We start from the raw sequence: 18,223 nt of genomic DNA on the forward strand, positions 1-18,223 counted from the left end.
CATTTTTTTCTTACTCCTATAAATGTTTATAAAGTTTATGTTACCAGAACTGCCAACAGCTGCCTTTTATTCACTAGAGACTCTCTACTGTTAGGAATACCTTCCACATCCATAGCTTCAACTATCACATATGCCTATGACTCCCATATTTGTATTTCTAGCCCAAAGCTCTCCACTAAACTTAGATACTATATGTTCTACTGGACACTGAACACTTTCAACCTGGCTGACCCATCAGCAACTCAAGTGCAAAATTCATTACTGGTTCCCTAATTTAGTTAACAGTACTCAGGTTCATTGGCTCTGGCCAGAAATCTGTCAATTCTACTTTCGAAATATCTCCGTTTACTATTGCAAATGAGGCAATTTAGAAATTCAGTATTTCCCAGTGAATAACTGAAATAACTGGATTCTAAAATCCATTCTTTTTTTTTTTGAGACACAGTCTCACTCTGTTGCCCAGGCTGGAGTGCAGTGGCTGAATCTCAGCTGACTGCAACCTCCGCCTCCCGGGTTCAAGCAATTCTCACGCCTCAGCCTCCCAAGCAGCTGGGACTAAAGGCACGCATCACCATGCCCAGCAATTTTTTTGTATTTTTAGTAGAGACAGCGTTATGCCACGTTGGCTAGGTTGGCCTCGAACTCCTGGCCTCAAGTGATCTGCCCACCTTGGCCTCTCAAAGTGCTGAGATTACAGGCATGACAAACCATGCCCACGGTAAAATCCACTCTTCACATATACTGCCAAAGCGATCTTTCTGGAAGCCAAATCTAAATTCCTTAATAAGGAGAACACAATTCCTCATGATCTGGATCCTGACAATTCCTCCAGCTTCATCTACTTTACCATTCATTCTTGTCCCAGTGTTCCAGCTGCCTAGGCAACTTGCATGTACATACCATACGTATCCTGTGGCCTTGGCATATGCTGTTACCCTTTCAAGAAACACACCTTCCCTTCTTCACTTAAATTTCTATATATAGTTGTTCCTTGGTATTCACTGGGTTCATTCCAAGAGCCTTTGTGGATATCAAAACCCATAGACACTTGAGTCCCTTATATAAAATGGTGTAGTATTTGCATATAACCTACAGACATCCTCTGGTAGGCTTTATTTTCTTTTTCTTTTTTTTTCAGACAGGGTCTCACTGTGTTGCCCAGGCTGAAGTGCAGTGGCACGATCACAGCTCACTGCAGCCTCAACCTCCTGGGCTCATGCGATCCTCTCATCTCAGCCTCCTGAGTAGCTGGCATGCACCACCACACCCTGCTGATTTTTGTACTTTTTTGTAGAGATAGGGTTTCACCATGTTGCCCAGGCTGGTCTCAAACTCCTGGGCTCAAGCAGCCAGGAGTTTGAGGACCCACTTCAGCCCCCAATGTTTTGGGATTACAGGCACGAGCCACCACACCTGGCCCTTGTATGCTTTAAATCATTACTCTAGATTATTTATTAATACCTAATACAGTGGAAATGCTATGTAAAGAGTTGCTATACTGTATTGTTTAGGGAATACTAGCAAGAAAAATGTCTGTACCTGTTCAGCACAGGAACAACGATCATGGGCCTAACTTATTTTCCAATCTCGGTTGGTTGAATCCACAAATGCAAAACTCACGGATATGGAGGGCCAACTGTATCCTAAACTCATCAGGGTTCCCTTTTCTAAAACAACTTGAACAGCACCTGCCTACCCTTTGCTCTTCTCCCCCAAAGGCCTTCCTACAAACTTCTGAGCACCTGATATTTATAATTATCACACTATTTAATCAGGCCATATTTTAATTGTCCATGTGTTTTGCTATCTCCTCCCCAGATGGAAGAACTATCTTTAATCTTTTATCCCTGGCACATGAAACAGTGCTTACTTAATATTTACTGCACAAATGTTCATTAGGCAATCTCCCTCAAAAAAATTATGTATTCACCTGTGCCTCAGAGAGTCATTTAATAATCCTATAAATAATCCAAACTCCACACCAGGCACTTGTGACACTCATAAACTCTTTCCTAAAAAAAAAAGAGGATGGTAACCTATTTTAGTTTGGCTTCTTAACTTGAGAAAAGCTGCAGTCATTTGGAAGTTTAGACACTTAAGATTTTGATTCTGAGAGATTGAGGAATTTCCCTCAGAATTCTCCAAAGGGAAGAAGGAGGAAGGCATGATAAGCCTGACTACACGACAAAAATCTTGGTCTTTGCAAGGGACAGACTGACTGTGAACTCTATAACATTGTGTTTATCATTTGACTTTACCTTGGACCAGCCTAGGTAAACTAAGGTCTGGCTGTAAATAAAAACAGAATGAGCAATTTTATTAAAATAGTGGAGAATGTGTCTCACCTTTGGCATGTAATGCCAAACATGCGTTGCTTATGCCTCAAACATGTGTTGCTTATGCCTCCACAATCTAAAGTTTTTAATAAAATCACTCATTCTGTAGTCAAGCTCATCAAGTTGGGAATCTCCAACACATGTAAAATGATGGGCCTGGAAAAGATGTTCATCCAGATAATCCAGGTCTCATCCAGATCTAACATTCCCTTTCTATCCAACTGGATTTACAAATGAAGGTCAAGGGGCCCCAGAAGTATAAATAAGTTCTTTTTCTTTCCAAGGAACCCTCTGAATGTGCATCTGCTGTGGGAAAGCACAACAGAATCTTTGTTCTGCCAACCAGGGATGTGCACAGTGACTCACTCCAAAAATGACTCCAAGTACAATGGTGCTCTCTCGCCAATTCAGAAAAAAACTCTGCAAGTGTACATTTGAAGACCATTTTTCTAAATTCTGTAACAGATTAATAAATGGTTATACTAAATTTTACATTTTTTAAATTCCCAGCTCCTTCTTTAACTTTTTAATAACCAAAAATACCTAGTTCTAAAACAAAACAAAACAAAACAAAAAAAATCTTCTAAGTAGGCAATTACATTAACACCTAGCAGAGCATGAAAATTTGCCCAGACGTTTTGAATCATCTGGTGAAAGAACATAAACAGTTAAAATGGGCATTAATCTATATTTTTCTGTGATGTCCCCTGCAAATGTGTTTTGAAGCCATGCAGAAAAGGAACCTTTCTTTCAAGATATTACTAAGTTTCCTCCATCTGAATTGTCTCTCAAGAACTGCCAGGTAAAACACTGTTTATGGCAACTCTACTTTATTCTTAATGAGAATAGTAATAGCACATTTTGCCATTTTGCCAAACTTCATCAAGCCTTTTTATCTGAACACTTTAAATATTAGACCAGTAGAAATCACTACTAGAATAGTAAAGGAACAGTATTTTTCACATTGCTTTTTTTTTTTTTTTTTTTTGTGAGACAGAGTTTCACTCTTGTTGCCCAGGCTGGAGTGCACAATGGTACAATCTTGGCTCACCGCAACCTCCGCCTCTAGGGTTCAAGCGACTCTTCTGCCTCGGCCTCCCAAGTAGATGGGATTACAGGCATGCACCACCACGCCCGGCTAATTTTGTATTTTTAGTACAGAGGAGGTTTCTCCATGTCGGTCAGGCTGGTTTCGAACTCCTGACCTCAGGTGATCTGCCCGCCTCGGCCTCCCAAAGTGCTGGGATTACAGGTGTGAGCCACTGCGCCCGGCCTTGATTTTCTTTTTAAAGTCACTTACTCTACAAATATTTAGATATCTACTATGTACCAAGTACTGTGTAATGAACACTGGGAGATAAGGGTACACTCACTGTCTTCAAGGAGCTTACAATCAGAGAGAAATATGCAAGTAATCATAACACAGCACAGTAATTACTACGGTGGAAGAAGGCGCAAAGTATCTAGGAACACAGAGGAGTGGAAAAGTGAGGAAGGAAGGATGCACAATTCTGCAAATGAGCACTAGAGCTTTCAGTGAAGAATCAGAATGTGCCAGGCCAGAGGATGGTTTTCCAGACAGAGAAAATAGTCAGCTAATATGTAGGCTATCATTTACTGTTTATTATCAAGACACTTTGCTAATTATTTCACATATATTATCTCATTTGGTCCACACAAGAATCCCAAAAAGATATTCAATCCTAGAGAAGTTAGATAACTTGCCTAGGGTCAAATTCTCAGAACTGGAGTCCAGATTTGAAGTAGGCTTGTCCAAATGCAAAATTCAAAGGCCAGTGACACCGTTACCATACTGTTCCCATCCTACGCAATGCACAGAAACAGAAGAGATTTTAGTGTCAGGATATAAAGGATAGATAATCAGATGAATAGCAAGGAAAGCCCCAAGAGAGGAGGTTAAAAGTCCAGTACAAAGGCAAAATGCAAAGAACCAAGGTAGCTTCATAGTCCTCTTGGCTGCCAGAAAGAATACTTACAATGAGCTGGGCATGGTGGTATACATCTGTACTCCCAGCTACTTGGGAAAATTGCTTGAGCCCAGGGGCTGGAGGCCAACCTGGGCAACACAGCAAGACCTTGTCTTTAAAAACAAAACAAACAAACAAACAAAAACATTCCACTCAAATTAAGTTCAAAGGCACAAAGAAAAAAATCTACAATGACAGAACCAGAAGAGTGGTTTCCTGTGGGAGACTGAGAAGGAAAAAGGGGAAATTTCTGGAGTGCTGGTAATATTCTTTATCTATATTCTGTATCATGATATACACAGTAAAATATGTTTGTAAAAATTAATCTGGCAATGGCTGGGCGCAGTTGCTCACGCCTGTAATCCCAGCACTTTGGGAGGCCGAGGCGGGCAGATCACTTGAGGTCGGGAGTTCAAGACCAGCCTGACCAACAAGGAGAAACCCCGTCTCTACTAAAAATACAAAAAGTAGCCGGGCATGGGTGCAGTGGCTCACACCTGTAATCCCAGCACTTTGGGAGGCCGAGGCGGGCGGATCATGAGGTCAGCAGTTCGAGACCAGCCTGGCCAACATGGTGTAACTCTGTCTCTACTAAAAATACAAAAATCAGCCAGGCGTGGTAGCAGGCATCTGTAATCCCAGCTACTTGGGATGCTGAGGCAGGAGAATCCCTTGAACCCGGGAGGCAGAGGTTGCGGTGAGCTGAGATTGTGCCACTGCACTCCAGCCTGGGAGACAAGAGAGAAACTCCGTCTCAAAATACAAACAAACAAACAAACAAAACAAATTAATCATCTGCCAATGTATATTTAGGGCATATGGAGTTTATGTTTTATAGTTCATTTCAAAGTTTTTCAAAAAAGTCTGGGGGAGGAGGAGAAATTATCTTTCCAACCAGTGACCAGGTTGGGCCAATTCTACCTCCTTAATACCTCACTATCCCACTTAACTGCTGCCACCACTGGGTCCAGGACCTTATCTCACACCTGAACTACTGTATTTGTTTCTAACAACAAAACATACTTCTTGGTGGCTGGGCACGGTGGCTCACACCTGTAATCCCAGCATTCTGGGAGGCCGAGGCGGGCGGATCACGAGGTCGGGAGATCGAGACCATCCTGGCTAACATGGTGAAACCCCGTCTCTACTAAAAATACAAAAAAATTAGCCAGGCATGGTGGCGAGCGGCAGTAGTCCCAGCTACTCGGGAGGCTGAGACAAGAGAATTGTGTGAACCCGGGAGGTGGAGCTTGCAGTCAGCCGAGATAGCGCCACTGCGCTCCAGCCTGGGTGACAGAGACTCCGTCTCAAAAAAAAAAAAAAAACATACTTCTTGGTTTCCGTATTATCTTAGTATAATCACTAGTAGTCTTACCTTTCACATGGAAAATATCCCAGTTTGGATAAAATACATGTCCAGTCTACCTGTATACATATAAGCCTCCCTGTCTCTAGTCTGCTCCTCCCCACTCAATTACATCTCCAAAATGTTCACATAGTAGTCTTTATAAAACTGATCTTATTTCCAGGCTTTAAACCCTGCAACGGTTCTTTCTCCTTTATTTATAAGATGGAGTCCAAATTTCTGAAATTATCCAAACCCTGCTAGTACGTCCAGCTTCATCATTAAACATCTGACATCATGTACCATCATCCCCAAACATCCTAGACATTAGCCCAGTGTTCTGCAACCTTTTTTTCATTTTCATCCCCTCCCAAAGAACCTTTCAGACAATTTTTCCTAAGCACTGCCCCATCTCTAATTAAATACTAAAGAATAAGACACTGTCAGTTTAGGGCTGAGTTTTAGAGGGCCACAAACCATACCAATAGCTATGATTTTTTTTCCCACTCCCATAAAAGGCAATTTTTGCATCTTTGGGAGCGATATCACTTCCAACGGGAATGCCTGCTCTAGACTTACAGATTGGCTTCTTATTCTACAAGTATACATGGCTTGCCATCATCAGTACTTTTGCTCCTGCCTCTCTGCTTGGAATGACCTCTCTTGATCATCCAGAAATCAATTCATGACATTTAACACTGGGAATTCAATGCTCCCCCATGAAGCTTGTTCCCTTCCCCATCTTGCAATCCCAAAGCCCTACTCATACCTTTGTCACTAATAACTAAAACATTTATTACATTTATGTTTTCTTATGTCTCCCAAGTCATTGATGAATAGGGACCATGTCTAACTCCTCTCTACAACCTTAGTTTTTAATATGTCAGATATATTATTTCTTAAATGAATGTACAAATTAATGTTATCATCTGGGTGAGGTAACCATATCTCAGTTTAAGCGGGACAGTCCCTCTTTAACCTGTTACTCTGAAATAAATATTAATAGCTTCTCTTTTAATTCACAAAAATGATTTGAACAACATATTGTTAATCTATACCTAGGAAATATAGGAAATAAAATTCTGAGCAAGAGTAGAACATAATCAGATCTGAGAGGAAGATCACTCTAGCAGCAAGACTCAATGACTCAAGCAATAATTTGGGGGTAGAAACAATAAAACAGACTGAATTAGAGTAGTAAAACTTGTAAGAAAAGGGCAAATAAAAAGATTCAGGGGATAAAGTTTAGTGGCAAGTTGCATCTATGAGGAATGAAGAGAAATAATACAAATTCCTAGAGACAGCAACTCGGCCAGCTGCCAACAGATTATGAAGGAAGAGGAATAATGATGGCTCAATTTAGGACAAGTGGTTGAAGAACCTGGAGGACAAGGTGGTTGATATATGAAGCTGAAGCACATAAAATTTAGGGGATAAGTTGGAAAACATAATCCTAGGAGGCATTAGCCTATAACAACTAACTGAAACCAAGCTGCTGAGTAAGACTGTCCAAGAAACAAAAAGTTAGCAGTTCCAATGAATACGAAGTGCTACCTTTTTAACATATGATGACTTTACAAAATGTATTTCCAAATTTTGGCTTGTAAAATATTTATTCATCATTTAATATGTGCAAATCATGGCATTAAGCACTGAGAGGGAAATAAACATTAAGGGAAATATAAGGAGTTCATTCTGAAGTAAAAAAAGAAACGTTATAAAGAATGGTATTAAATGTGGATTGAGCTGAGAAACAGCCAAGTTCAAGGTCTAATTATGACTGTGGCTTCTTTAAGGAATTCTGGCATAATGACGCAAAGAAGTACAGGCATACTCTGTTTTATTGTGCTTGGCTGGTATTGTGGGGTTGTTTTCTTTTTTTTTAAATACAAATTGAAGGTTCATGACAACCCTGCATCAAGCAAGTCCAGCAGCACCATTTTTTTCAACAGCACATGCTCACTTCATGTCTCCGTGTCACATTTTGGTAATTCTCACAACATTTCAAACTTTTTCATTATATTTGCTATGGTGGCCTGTGATCAGCAATCTTTCATGTTACTACTGTAATTGTTTTGGGGCACCACAAACTGTGCCCATGTAAGATGGCAAACGTAACTGATGTATGTGTTCCAACTGTTCCACTGGCTGTTCCACCTTCTCTATCTCCCTCTCTTGGGGCCTCCCTGTTCCCTGAGACATAACAATACGGAAATTAGGCCAATTAATAACCCTACAATGGCCCCTAAGTGTTCAAGTGAAAAGAGTCACCTATTTCTCACTTTAAATCAAAAGCTAGAAATGATTAAACTTAGGAAGGCTAACAATGGCCCAAAGCCAGGCCTCTTGCACCACACAGTTAGCCATGTTGTGAATGCAAAGAAAAGGCACATGGAGAAAATTAAAAGTGCTACTTTAGTGAACAAAAAAATGATTTAAAAAAAAAAGTGAAAAAGTCTTATTGCTGATATGGAGAAAGTTTGAGTGGTCTAGATAAACCATCAAACCAGCCACAACAGTCCCTTAAGCCAAAACCTAATCCAGAGCAAGGCCCTAACTTTTCAATTCTAAAAAGGTTGGGAGATGAGATGGCTGCAGAAGAAAAGTTTGAAGCTGGTGGAAGTTGGTTCATGAAGTTTACGAAAAAAAGCCACCTCCACTAACATAAAAAGTAAGTTATCCTGAAGATCTAGCTAAGATAATTAATGCAGGTGGCTACACTAAAAATCAGATTTTTAATGTAGACAAAACAGCCTTATATCAGAAGAAGATGCCACCTAAGACTTCCATAACTAGAGAGGAGAAATCAATGCCTGGCTTCAAAGCTTCAAAGGACAGGCTGACTCCTGTTAGAGGATAATGCAGCTGGTGACTTTAAGTTGAAGCCAATGATCATTTACCATTCTGAAAACCCTAAGGCCCTTAAGAATTATGTTAAATCTATTCTGCCTGTGCTCAGTAAATAAACAACAAAGCCTAAATGACAGCACGTTTGTTTACAGTATGGGTTACTGAATATTTTAAGTCCACTGATGAGACCCACTGCTCAGAAAAAAAGATTCCTTTCAAAATACTACTACTCACTGACAATGCATCTTGTCACTCAAGAGCTCAGATGGAGGTACACAAGGAGATTAGTGATTTTTTCAGGCCTGCTAATACAACATCCATTCTGTGGCCCATGGATCAAGGAAAAGTTTCAACCTTCAAGTCTTGTTATTTAAGAAACACATTTCATAAAGCTACAGCTGACATAGTGATTCCTCTAACAGATCTGTGAAAAGAAAATTGAAAACTGTCTTGAAATGATTCATCATTCCAGATGCCATTAAAACCATCTGTGGGCCAGGCATGGTGACTCACGTCTGTAATCCCAACACTTTGGGAGGCCGAAGTGGGAGGATCACTTGAGCCTAGGAGTTCAAGACCAGTCCAGGCAATGTATTGAGACTATCACTTAAAAGAAAAAAAAAATTGTGAAGCATGGGAGGAGGTCAAAATATCAACACTAACAGGAGTTTGAAAGAGGTTGAATCCAACCTTTATGAATGACTTTGAAGGGTACAACACTTCAGTGAAGGAAGCAACTGCATGTGTGGTAGAAATAGCAAGAGAACTAGAATTAGAAATAGAGCCTGGGCTGGCTCCCAGCACTTTGGGAGGCTAAGGTGGGAGGATTGCTTGGGCCCAGGAGTTCAAGATCAACCTGGGCAACATAGCAAGGCCTCGTCTCTACAAAAAAAAAAAAAAAAAAAAAATCAGCCACGCATGATGGCATGCACCTGTAGTACCAGCTACTCAGGAGGCTGAGGTGGGGTCGCTTGAGCCTGGGAAGTAGAGGCTGCAGTGGGCTGTGATTACGCCATTGCACTCCAACCTGGGCAACAGAATGAGATCTTGTCTCAAAGAAAAAGAAAAAAAAAAAAGGAAAGAAAAAAAAAGAAATGAAGATGGAGCCTGAAGGTGTGACTAAATTGCTGAAATCTCATGATAAAACTTGAGTAGATGAGAAGCTGCCTCTTATGCATTAGTAAAAAAAAGTGGTTTCTTGAGACAACCTGCTCCTGGTGAAGATGATGTACATATTGTTCAAATGACAACAAAGAATTTAGAATACCACATAAGCTTAAGCTTAGTTGATAAAGCAGCAGCAGAATTTGGGAGGACTGACACCAATTTTGAAAGAAGTTACTGTAGGTAAAATGCTATCAAACAGCATCACATGCTAAAGAGAAATCTTTCATGAAAGAAAGTCAATTGATGTGGCAAACTTCATTGTCTTATTTTAAGAAACTGTCACAGCCACCCCAATCTTCGGCAACTACCACCCTGATCGGTCAGCAGCAGCTATCAACACTAAGGCAAGACCCTCCACCAGCTAAAAGATGACAACTAGCTGAAGGCTCAGATGACTGGTTAGTATTTTTTAGCAATAAAGTATTTTTAAATTAAGGCATATATCTTTTTTTAGACATAAGGCTATCACACACAATAAACTACTATATGTGTAAACAACTTTTATGTGCACTAGGAAATAAAATTCACGTGACTCACTTTATTGGGATATTGGCTTTACTGCAGTAGTCTGGAACCAAACCTGCAGTATCTGGGAGGTATGTCTGTACCTTAACAGTTTTTGTTGTTTTAGTGCACTTAATTGTCCATGGAGTATTTAAGTCTAAAATTTTCCATAAGAATATCTTTGCAAATTGAAAAAGAACTAGCTCAGGAAAGACAATGTTCTGTGGAAGCTGAATCTATAAGTAGGAGAAATCTCTCACACACACACTGTGTTAGAAAGAAATCTAAATGGCACACTTTACAACATGTGTCTGTACTTGATGTCTGGCTCACTAGGATTATGCCTGAGTTGATAGTTTCACCTAAGGACGACAGATGGTTCAAAATAAAGGAACCATTCATTTTGTCCCAGAAACACAAGGAGTTCTTTACTCATTATTTACTCATCAATTACCCGATGCAAACAAATGATTTCAACATACTAATTCTCATCCCTTTGTATATTTTTCACAACGCTTTGCACCCAGTAGGTATTCAAGGAAAAATAAGCCGAACAAATAATTTTATCCCCTTCTATTTTACAGCTTATTAATTTGGCTTCTAGGGCACCACCACTCTCTCGGTTTTTCTCCCTCGGTTTTTCTCCTACTGCACTGTTTGCTTCCACTCATTCTCCTTTGCTGATTTCTACTCTTCTCCCCGACCTTATACTGATCTCATGTCCCATGGTACTCACTGTCCTTGGTCCGCTTCTATTCTCTACGTACACTCACTACTTGGTAATTTTACCCAGTCTCATGACTTTCAATATCTATAAACTGATGACTATAAAATTTTTATCTCCAGCTCAGGCTTCTTAGTAATATAAATTTGTATATGCAACCTCTTACTCATTTCTAACAGACATTTCAAACTTGACATGTTCAAAACTGAATTTCTGATCTTGCCCCTAAAACCTACTCCTCCTGCAGCTTTTCCCATCTCGCTGATGGCAGCTCAAACCTCTCTGACAATAACTCCAACACTCCAGTTATTTAGGCCAAAAACCTTGAAGTCATGCTTGATTCTTCTCTTTTCCTCAAGGTCCACATCTGATCTATTAGCAAATCCTGTTGGCTAACCCTACAAAATATTTCTAAAACTTAACCACTTCTCACCACTTCCATTACTATCACTATCACTTTAGTCAGAGTGACCATCATCTCTAACCTGATTTTATGCAATAACAGCCGTTAACCTCCTGCTTTTGCCCTTAAACACCTACAGTCTATTCTCAACACAGCAGCCAGGAGACTACCCAGTAAGGTAGTCAGGTGTAGTGGCACATGCCTGTAGTTCCAGCTACTTGGGAGGTTGAAGCAGGAGAATCTGTTGAGCCCAGAAATTAGTGACCAGACTGGGCAATATAGTGAGACCCTCTTTAAAAACAAAAAGGTAGGCCAGGCATGGTGGCTCACGCCTGTAATCCCAGCACTTTGGGAGGCCAAGGCGGGCAGATCACGAGGTCAAGAGATTGAGGCCATCCTGGCTAACACGGTGAAACCCCATCTCTACTAAAAACACAAAAAATTAGCCGGGCGTGGTGGCACACACCTGTAGTCCCAGCTACTCAGGAGGCTGAGGCAGGAGAATTGCTTGATCTCAGGTGGCGGAGATTGCAGTGAGCCGAGACTGCACCACTGCACTCCAGCCTGGGTGACAGAGCAAGACTCTGTCTCAAAAAAAAAAAAAAGGTTAAGTAGGTCAATATCACTCCTCTGCTTCAAAATCTTTCAGTGCTCCCCCTCACTGAAAAGTCAAATAGGATGTGCCCTATGCTATGCATCATTATCTCCACTCCTCCTTCATCTCTTACTACTCTCACACCTGTTCACCCTTCTCCAGTCACACAAAGCTGCTTGCTATTTCTGGAATGCATCAAAACATGCTCTCAACATAGGGCCTTTGCAACGATTGCTCCCTTTGCTGGGAAAGCACTTTCTCCATATACCCCTATAGTTAATGCCATCACATGCATCAAGTCTTTGATCAAAAATCATCTTCTTAACCAAGTTAAACGAACCACCTTATTTAAACTGCAACCCAGCCCTTGCCCCTTGCTTTCAATCCCTCTTACTCTGCTCTTTTCTTTTCTAGCAATTATAAGCTACATATTATGTAACTTACCTTTTAGTATATTCATTATCTGCCTTCCCCACTCTTCATGCTATCAGAATGTAAGTCTTACTAGGGCAGACCTGCTTTGTTTATGGATACAACATAGTGCACAGACTAGTGCCTTCAGCTGCTAGACTCCCAATAAGCAACTATAGAGCTAATACATCCATAATAGACCCTTGGGAGTCCAGTAAAAGGACCTTCTGAAAACAGAAATGAACTTGGGAGAATTTTGTCAAATTATTTATCACAAACAAATCATCACTAGGATTCAGATTTCCTTCTTCATACTTCTTTACCCCAAACAAATTCTACACTCATTCAAAAGCACTACCAATGCATCAGTTAACCTCTTATGCTGCCAGATGTCAGGGCTACATTCTGTGTACTGTGGGCAGCTGTTTAGCATTCCCTTGAACAATGCTTCTGTTCCAATTAAGCACAATAAAGTACTTAACACAGCACACAGTGGCCAACATAACTTTATGAACAGTTTAGAAAATTTCCTAAGGCTCAAAAATAGGCAATTTCAGCCAGGCGCGGGGCTCACACCTATAATCCCAGCACTTTGGGAGGCCGAGGCGAGCGGATCATGATGTCAGGAGTTCAAGACAAGCCTGGCCAACATGGTGAAATCCCGTCTCTACTAAAAATACAAAAATTAGCTGGGCATAGTGGCGTGTGCCTGTAATCTCAGCTACTCGGGAGGGTGAGGCAGAACTACTTGAACCGGGACCCAGGAGGCGGAGGTTGCAGTGAGCAGAGATCGTGCCACTGTACTCCAGCCTGGGCTACAGAGGGAGACTTTGTCTCAAAAAAAATAAAATAGGCAATTTCAAAATAAATAATTCTGCTGTTAAAGAGCAGTAGGATTTTTCCATTAAAATGTGAATTTAGTAGCACAAGTAATGTTGAAAATTAAAAGCAGCCGGGCAACTTGGCTCACACCTGTAATTCCAGCACTTTGGGAGGCCAACGCGGGCAGATCACTTGAGGTCACGAGTTCGAGACCACCCTGGGCAATATGGTGCAACCCCCGTCTCTACTAAAAATACAAAAAATTAGCCGGGCGTGGTGGCGCCTGCCTGTAATCCCAGCTACTCCGGAGGCTGAGGCAGAAAAATCGCTTGAACCCGGGAGGTAAAGATTGTGGTGAGCCAATATCGCGCCATTGCACTCCAGCCTGGGTGACAGAGTGAGACTGTTTCAAATAAAAAATAAAATAACATTAAATTAAATTAAATTAAAACCTGCAATACACATCGTAAGCCTTGTATAATACTTTCCAATGCTATAAAGGCTGTTAGATAATTCGCCTACTGAAATTCATAAATCAGCTCACATTGACTTCAAGAATCATCATAAGGAAACAAACACTCATCGAATTATAAATGTATATCTCAAAAAGAGAACTCTGGAAAGTGGTAGAATTTGTGTTGTTCCTATGCAAACATCAGGATCTTCAATAACATAATTTGACCTATCATGGCTTCCGTTGTGACCTGAATAATTGTCACGACCCAAAAGGTCAGCCCAACGTTACTGAGACTCAGTATGCAAAACATTACATATCTGAAAAACTCCAAAGTGAAGAATTAACCAAAGCATTTCATTTCATTTACTGCAACTTTAAACAAAACAATCCAATAATCCACTCACACTGTTTAGTGTTTTGTTTAGAAAATATGTCCCACTTGTTATAGAAACCTCCAAATCAAGGAAAACCTTCCCCAAAACCTTAGCATTCTACCGGGATAAGCAAAGCTAACAGGTTTTAGTTATATGCCTGAAAACTAGCCTTCATGAAGGTCGAATGAAAATCTTTTAAGCTGATGCCGTAACTGTTAACTCGACACAGCAAATTTTGGATCCAAGCACAAAATACTGTAAAATTTCCCAGTGACAGTCTGAAAAAGTACCTACAGTGGTGTTCTTTAAACATGCATCATGTACTACAGAATTCACCATTTGACTGGATGTAAACTTTTAAACTAACTTTGAAAACTTTATCTTTTTTTTAGGCAACTGTACAATATTTCAGAGACCTTTAAAGAAAAACTATTTCTAAATTACAGGGCTGAGATACTTCCTTTACAATTTCCATCTCGTTTTTCATAGTCTACTTAAACGAATGGGCATCTAACTGCGAAACTCATATTACCCAACTCAGAAAATACGACTTAGTAATGGTGCTTTCTTAACGACACTCAGAAGCCCCCGGCAAGGACGGGTACGCGGGTTAAGACCGCATCACAGGCAGGAAGGGCGGTCGGCACCCTGCTGGCGACAAGGGCCTGGGTCAGGGAAGAGACTCAAGACAACAGATTCCCAATAGCAGGTGCGAGACTCTGGCAAGAGGGCAGTCGCCGCGGGTTTCGGACAGACAGGAGGATGCTGTCTATTGGACTGTGAGACGCACATAAAGGTCAACCAGCCTCACCTCGGGAGTCCGCTCGGGTGGCTTCTTCCTCAACGCCTGCCTAGCGCCAGGGTCCACGGGTGAGTTCATGGCCACGGCCCGGGTACTCCGCAGCCTGCCCTTAGCAGCCCACGCCACAGTTCATTCACACTAGGTAGCGGGTGCGGTACCTTTCCCCCGCCCCAAGGAGGGAACTTCGCGCCGTAACAAGGTCCAAGCTCAAGCAAACAACCCTTCGCAACGCCCGCCTAAGGCCTCTACCCACGCGCGACTGGCCGGAGACAAGTCTGCGCGGGGGCGGGGGAGAGTAAGTGCGCATGCGCAGCACGCACGCGCACGCTAAGAAACACCCAAGGGAGTAACTCCACTGTGACGTTAAAATTGGGGCGGTGCGAGTAAGTCGTTTCCTGCTGTCGTCGTGAGATTTAAAGACACCTCGCGAGACCTCACCTAAATCAGTCACGGGGTCTGCCTTGGCGGTGTGGTTCCGGCTTCTCCATCCGTTGGAGACACCGGAAACGCGCTGAGGACCTGAGCAAAAATAGCATTTTGGGGCAGAACCGTGGGGAGGCGTTCTGACTGGAGAGAACTGCTGTGCCCAAATCCGGAAGCCCAGGGTGTGGCCAAGTCCGGCCTTGCGCTCCCCTCTGCAACTACTACTGCCGACTTTGAATATGCGGAAGTAGAAGCCGCCATTCGGCAAAGAAGGAATTCCACGCACACCTCATATCTCTTTAAATAAAACGAGATCTCTTGTGAAAGCTGCCGACAGAGAAGTGCTTGATCTATTCGAAACGAACGTCCTGAGACCAGGGCAGAGAAAGCAAACATTCACGGCCAGGATAGGCAGCCGGTGCCGCGGCCAGCTCACGATTACCTTTGAGTCAAAAAACTAGATTTAGACTGCGTTCTTGTAACTAAATGCCCGGGGCAGCCCTCCCTCAGGCAACTGCGTTTAGGGTTGGGACTCGAGTGGCAACTTTTGCAATACTTTTTACATTCTAGTCTGCTTCCCAACAGACCGAATAAAGCCAGTTTTGTTTCACTGCTCCCTTGGTAAGAAAAACAGACCACCCTTAGGAGCAGCCAGAGAGCTGCTGAGGCCGTTTCAACAATAAGCTCACTGACAATTCCAGAATCCATCGTTCTAGGATACTCCTTACCCTTTCTTGTAAGTTCATAGGTAACTAACTTTGGCGACACCACCTTTCCACTGAATTTTAAGCTCCTTGATGGCTGTAACTACATCTAGGTACACCTTGGTATTTCTCACAGCAGTTAGCATAGTTCACTAAATAACAAGGTGATTTATGATTATGACATGCTTTCCAATTAATGACTGCTTCACAGTAATTTTAATGACGTAATAAGAGTTAAAATTATATTTGAAAACAATGAGAGTTCAGACTACAACACCGTTTCTGGGACCGGCAATGACTTAAGGGCTGTTTTCTGTTGGTCCTGGGGCTTGCCCAAACTGGGAGTTTACAACATACTATTAGCATTTCTCTTTTTCAGGTATAGAGCAAAAACTTTACCAGGGAAGTGTGGCATAGCCATTGTAGAAATAAAGTAATTGTGGAAAAAATCACAGGATGTTGCAGACGATCCGTTTTCCTCATTTTTTGTACAAATATAACCTCTCAAAGATCTGCCCAGGATCACAAACAAAAGTTAACCCTTCCATTCTTCAAGGATCAATTTTCAGAGTCACATCAATATTTTGAAAGAGGGAGAAAGAACTATAAAGCATGATCACCATGAACTTGAACTTTAGGGGCAAACAGACCTAGAATTTGTGTCTCTAATATTAGACCTCTTCTAGTTAAGTGACTTGAAGTTATTTAACATCTCTGAACTTCATTTTCCTTATGTTAAATGGGAATATAGTAAAGGACCTATTGCTTCAGAATTTTCTTAAGATTACGTGAGAAAATTCACATGAAGCACTTAGTATGTTGCCTTCATTTTCCTTATGTTAAATGGGAATATAGTAAAGGACCTATTGTTTCAGAATTTTACTGAAGATTGAGAAAATTCACATGAAGCACTTAGTATGTCACATGAAGCACTTAGTAAGATTACGTGAGAAAACTCACGTGAAGCACTTAAGCACTTAGTATGAAGCACTTAGTATGAGAAAATTCACATGAAGCATTTAGTATGCTGCACAATCCGAGCACTCCTTATTATTTCCATTATTTTGCCTCTAGGAAGTGATTTTTTTTTTTTTTTTTTTTTTTTTGAGACGGAGTTTTTCTCTTGTTGCCCAGGCTGGAGAGCAATGGCGCGACCTCGGCTCACTGCAATGTCCCTTGATCTACTCGGGAGTTCAAGGGATTCTCCTGTCTCAGCCTCCTGAGTAGCTGGGATTACAGGCGCCCGCCACCACGCCCGGCTAATTTTTGTATTTTTAGTAGAAATGGGGTTTCACCATATTGGCCAGGCTGGTCTTGAACTCCTGACCTCAAGTGATCCACTCAATTTGGCCTCCCAAAGTGCTGGGATTATAGGCGTGAGCCCCCGCTCCCGCCTGGGAAGTGATTCCTCTAAAGTAGAAATTCAACTTTGAATAATTGAATAGATTTTTTTAATATAGTTTTTTTTTCACTTATAACAATTCAGAAACACATTTAAGTATTTGTGAAGATGTGGAGCAAGAGGAACTCAAACTGCTGGTTAAGTGCAAGTTGGGAAGTCACTTTTGGCAAAAAAAAAAAAAAAGTAATAAAGTTGAAACATAACACACCTTATGACAGCAAGTCCTTTCTTTGATATATGCCCTATAGCAGCAGTCCCCAACGTTTTATGGCACCAGGGACTGGTTTTGTGAAGGACAAATTTTCTATGGGGGTTAGGGGGAGGGTTTCAGTATGGAACTGTTCCAACTCACGTCATCAGGCATTATTAGATTCTCATAAGGAGCATGCAGCCTAGAGCCCTCACATGTGCAGTTCATGATAGTGTTCCTGTTCCTAGAGAATCTAATGCCCCTGCTGATCTGACAGGCGGAGCTCAGGCAGTTATGCTTGCTTACCTCCTGCTGTGTGGCTGCTTCCTAACAGGCCATGGACCAGTACCGGCCTGGGGACTGGGGACTGGGGACTGGGGACCCCTGCCCTATTAATAGAAAAGATGGACAAAAATGTTCCTTATTCATAGAAGCCAAAAACTGGAAATAACTCAAATATCCATCAATACTAGAAGGGATAAATTGTAAAATATTCATCCACAATGGCAGATAGCTACATAGCACATAGTGATGATTCTCCAACGTAATGTTGAGAGAAAAAAAGCAAAACAAAATACAGAGTATAATTACACAGACAGAGTTTAAACACAAGCAAAATTAGGTCTTTTAGGGATGCAAATACAGAGGTAAAATAATAAAGAGAAAGCAAGGAAATGAAGTCAGGTTGGTAGTTACAAAAGTGAGAAGGTAGAGAATTATGATCAG

General features: G+C 41.5%; 1 protein-coding gene across 14 annotated transcripts in view; it reads right to left on the reverse strand.

Moving 5' to 3' along the window:
- The window catches only part of RAPGEF6 (Rap guanine nucleotide exchange factor 6), a 214,638-nt gene extending 196,748 nt beyond the window's left edge, over positions 1-17,890 (reverse strand). For 11 of the 14 annotated variants that reach the window (XR_010156992.1, XM_001161644.5, XM_003339103.6 and 8 more), the window contains exon 1: positions 14,788-17,890. Coding sequence is in view for 10 of the 14 variants with exons in the window: in XM_001161644.5 (XP_001161644.2) it covers positions 14,788-14,856 (69 nt within the window). In the remaining 4 variants the exon portion in view is untranslated. The remainder of the gene's footprint in view (positions 1-14,787) is intronic. The other 3 variants (XM_063810608.1, XM_063810607.1, XM_063810609.1) reach the window with 1 other exon arrangement.
- Positions 17,891-18,223: the final 333 nt, after the last annotated feature.

This window comes from Pan troglodytes, chromosome 4 (assembly GCF_028858775.2).
Source record: "Pan troglodytes isolate AG18354 chromosome 4, NHGRI_mPanTro3-v2.0_pri, whole genome shotgun sequence".
NCBI lineage: Eukaryota > Metazoa > Chordata > Mammalia > Primates > Hominidae > Pan > Pan troglodytes.